The 1,192-nt window shown below is 50.2% G+C and overlaps 1 protein-coding gene across 1 annotated transcript; it reads left to right on the top strand.

Moving 5' to 3' along the window:
• Window positions 1-80: 80 nt before the first annotated feature.
• On the top strand, window positions 81-767 carry LOC119357550 (UDP-glycosyltransferase 79A2-like). Its single transcript, XM_037624464.1, has 3 exons — window positions 81-104; window positions 195-287; window positions 333-767. Exons 1-3 carry the CDS (start codon window positions 81-83, stop codon window positions 765-767), a joined length of 552 nt encoding a protein of 183 aa, XP_037480361.1.
• Window positions 768-1,192: the final 425 nt, after the last annotated feature.

Here is a 1,192-nt window from a genome sequence, read left to right as displayed (position 1 = left end):
AGAACTTGTATGTCAATATGTATTCTCAACTACATTACCATTTTTGCAGGTGAAAAATGTGAATTGACGGCAAGCGGGGCATGATCTACATTCCAGGCCAGAAGGTTTGTGTCTAATTTGTTTTATAAATAGTTGTGAAGTTTAAATTTAACCCATTGGTGTACTAATCTGCTTCATGTTTTTATAACTGAAAGATTTCAAAATTGATCTTAACAAAAGACATAAAGGGTCTGAAGCGGGAGCGCCGTGATGCCAAGAAAAACAAGGGGCACTCGAAGAAACAAAAGGTCAACCCTGAGTGAATATGACAGTCATCATATTACGAGCTCAAGGAGCGGTGGGCCAAGTGGCTCTCCTCCTTCCCGGACAGCGTCGTCGTGTTCGCCTCCTTCGAGAGCGAGACGTTCCTCCCAGCCGCCGCCGCCGCGGAGCTCCTCCTGGGCCTGGAATCCACCAACCGGCCGTTCTTCGTCGTGCTCAACTTCCCCAAGGGCACGGACACCGAGGCGGAGCTAGCCAAGTGCACGCCGCCGGGGTTCGCCGAGAGGACCAAGGTCAGGGGCGTGGTGCACACGGGGTGGGTGCAGCAGCAGCACATCCTGCATCACCGCGCTGTGGGCTGCTTCGTGAACCACGCCGGGCTGAGCTCCGTGGTGGAGGGGCAGGGGCTCGTGGCCAGCTGCCGGCTGGTGCTGCTGCCGATGAAGGGCGACCAGTACCTCAACGCATCTCCTCCTTCCTCGCCTTCGCCGTCATCCAAGTCCTAAGTCACACGTGCATCCCGCACGCGAATGAATCACTACTTCTAGTATATATAGACATGCTCTTGAAAGAAGGCATACATGGGAAGAGAAGGGGAAGACCATGGTGCCACGGATCAGTAAAGTGGCGCAAGCCACACCCTTGATGACTGGTGGGCATCCCAAAAAAGCTGCAAGCCATGGCAGTTGTTTGACACCTCCCATTTCACTAGATAAGCCATGGAAGTTGTTTGACACCTTCCATTTCACTAGATAAGCCATGGAAGTTGTTTGACACCTTCCATTTCACTAGATAAGCCATGGAAGTTGTTTGACACCTTTCATTTTTGCTATACAGATGAAGATTTTTTTGTTTTGTTTTGCGATGCAGATTTGAGATTACACAATGACTGTGAGAATATTTTATGATTGTAACTTGGGACACTGGAATG

Source organism: Triticum dicoccoides, chromosome 2A, assembly GCF_002162155.2.
Source record: "Triticum dicoccoides isolate Atlit2015 ecotype Zavitan chromosome 2A, WEW_v2.0, whole genome shotgun sequence".
In the NCBI taxonomy this organism is placed as follows: domain Eukaryota; kingdom Viridiplantae; phylum Streptophyta; class Magnoliopsida; order Poales; family Poaceae; genus Triticum; species Triticum dicoccoides.
This window is presented reverse-complemented; position numbering and strand designations above follow the sequence as displayed.

Excerpts from the sequence above, each read along its gene's own strand:
- LOC119357550 (XM_037624464.1), top strand. The coding sequence starts at position 81 with ATGATCTACATTCCAGGCCAGAAG. Across the intron at positions 105-194 it reads TCTACATTCCAGGCCAGAAG|ATTTCAAAATTGATCTTAAC; the intron begins GTTTGTGTCTAA and ends TATAACTGAAAG. Across the intron at positions 288-332 it reads GGCACTCGAAGAAACAAAAG|GAGCGGTGGGCCAAGTGGCT; the intron begins GTCAACCCTGAG and ends TACGAGCTCAAG.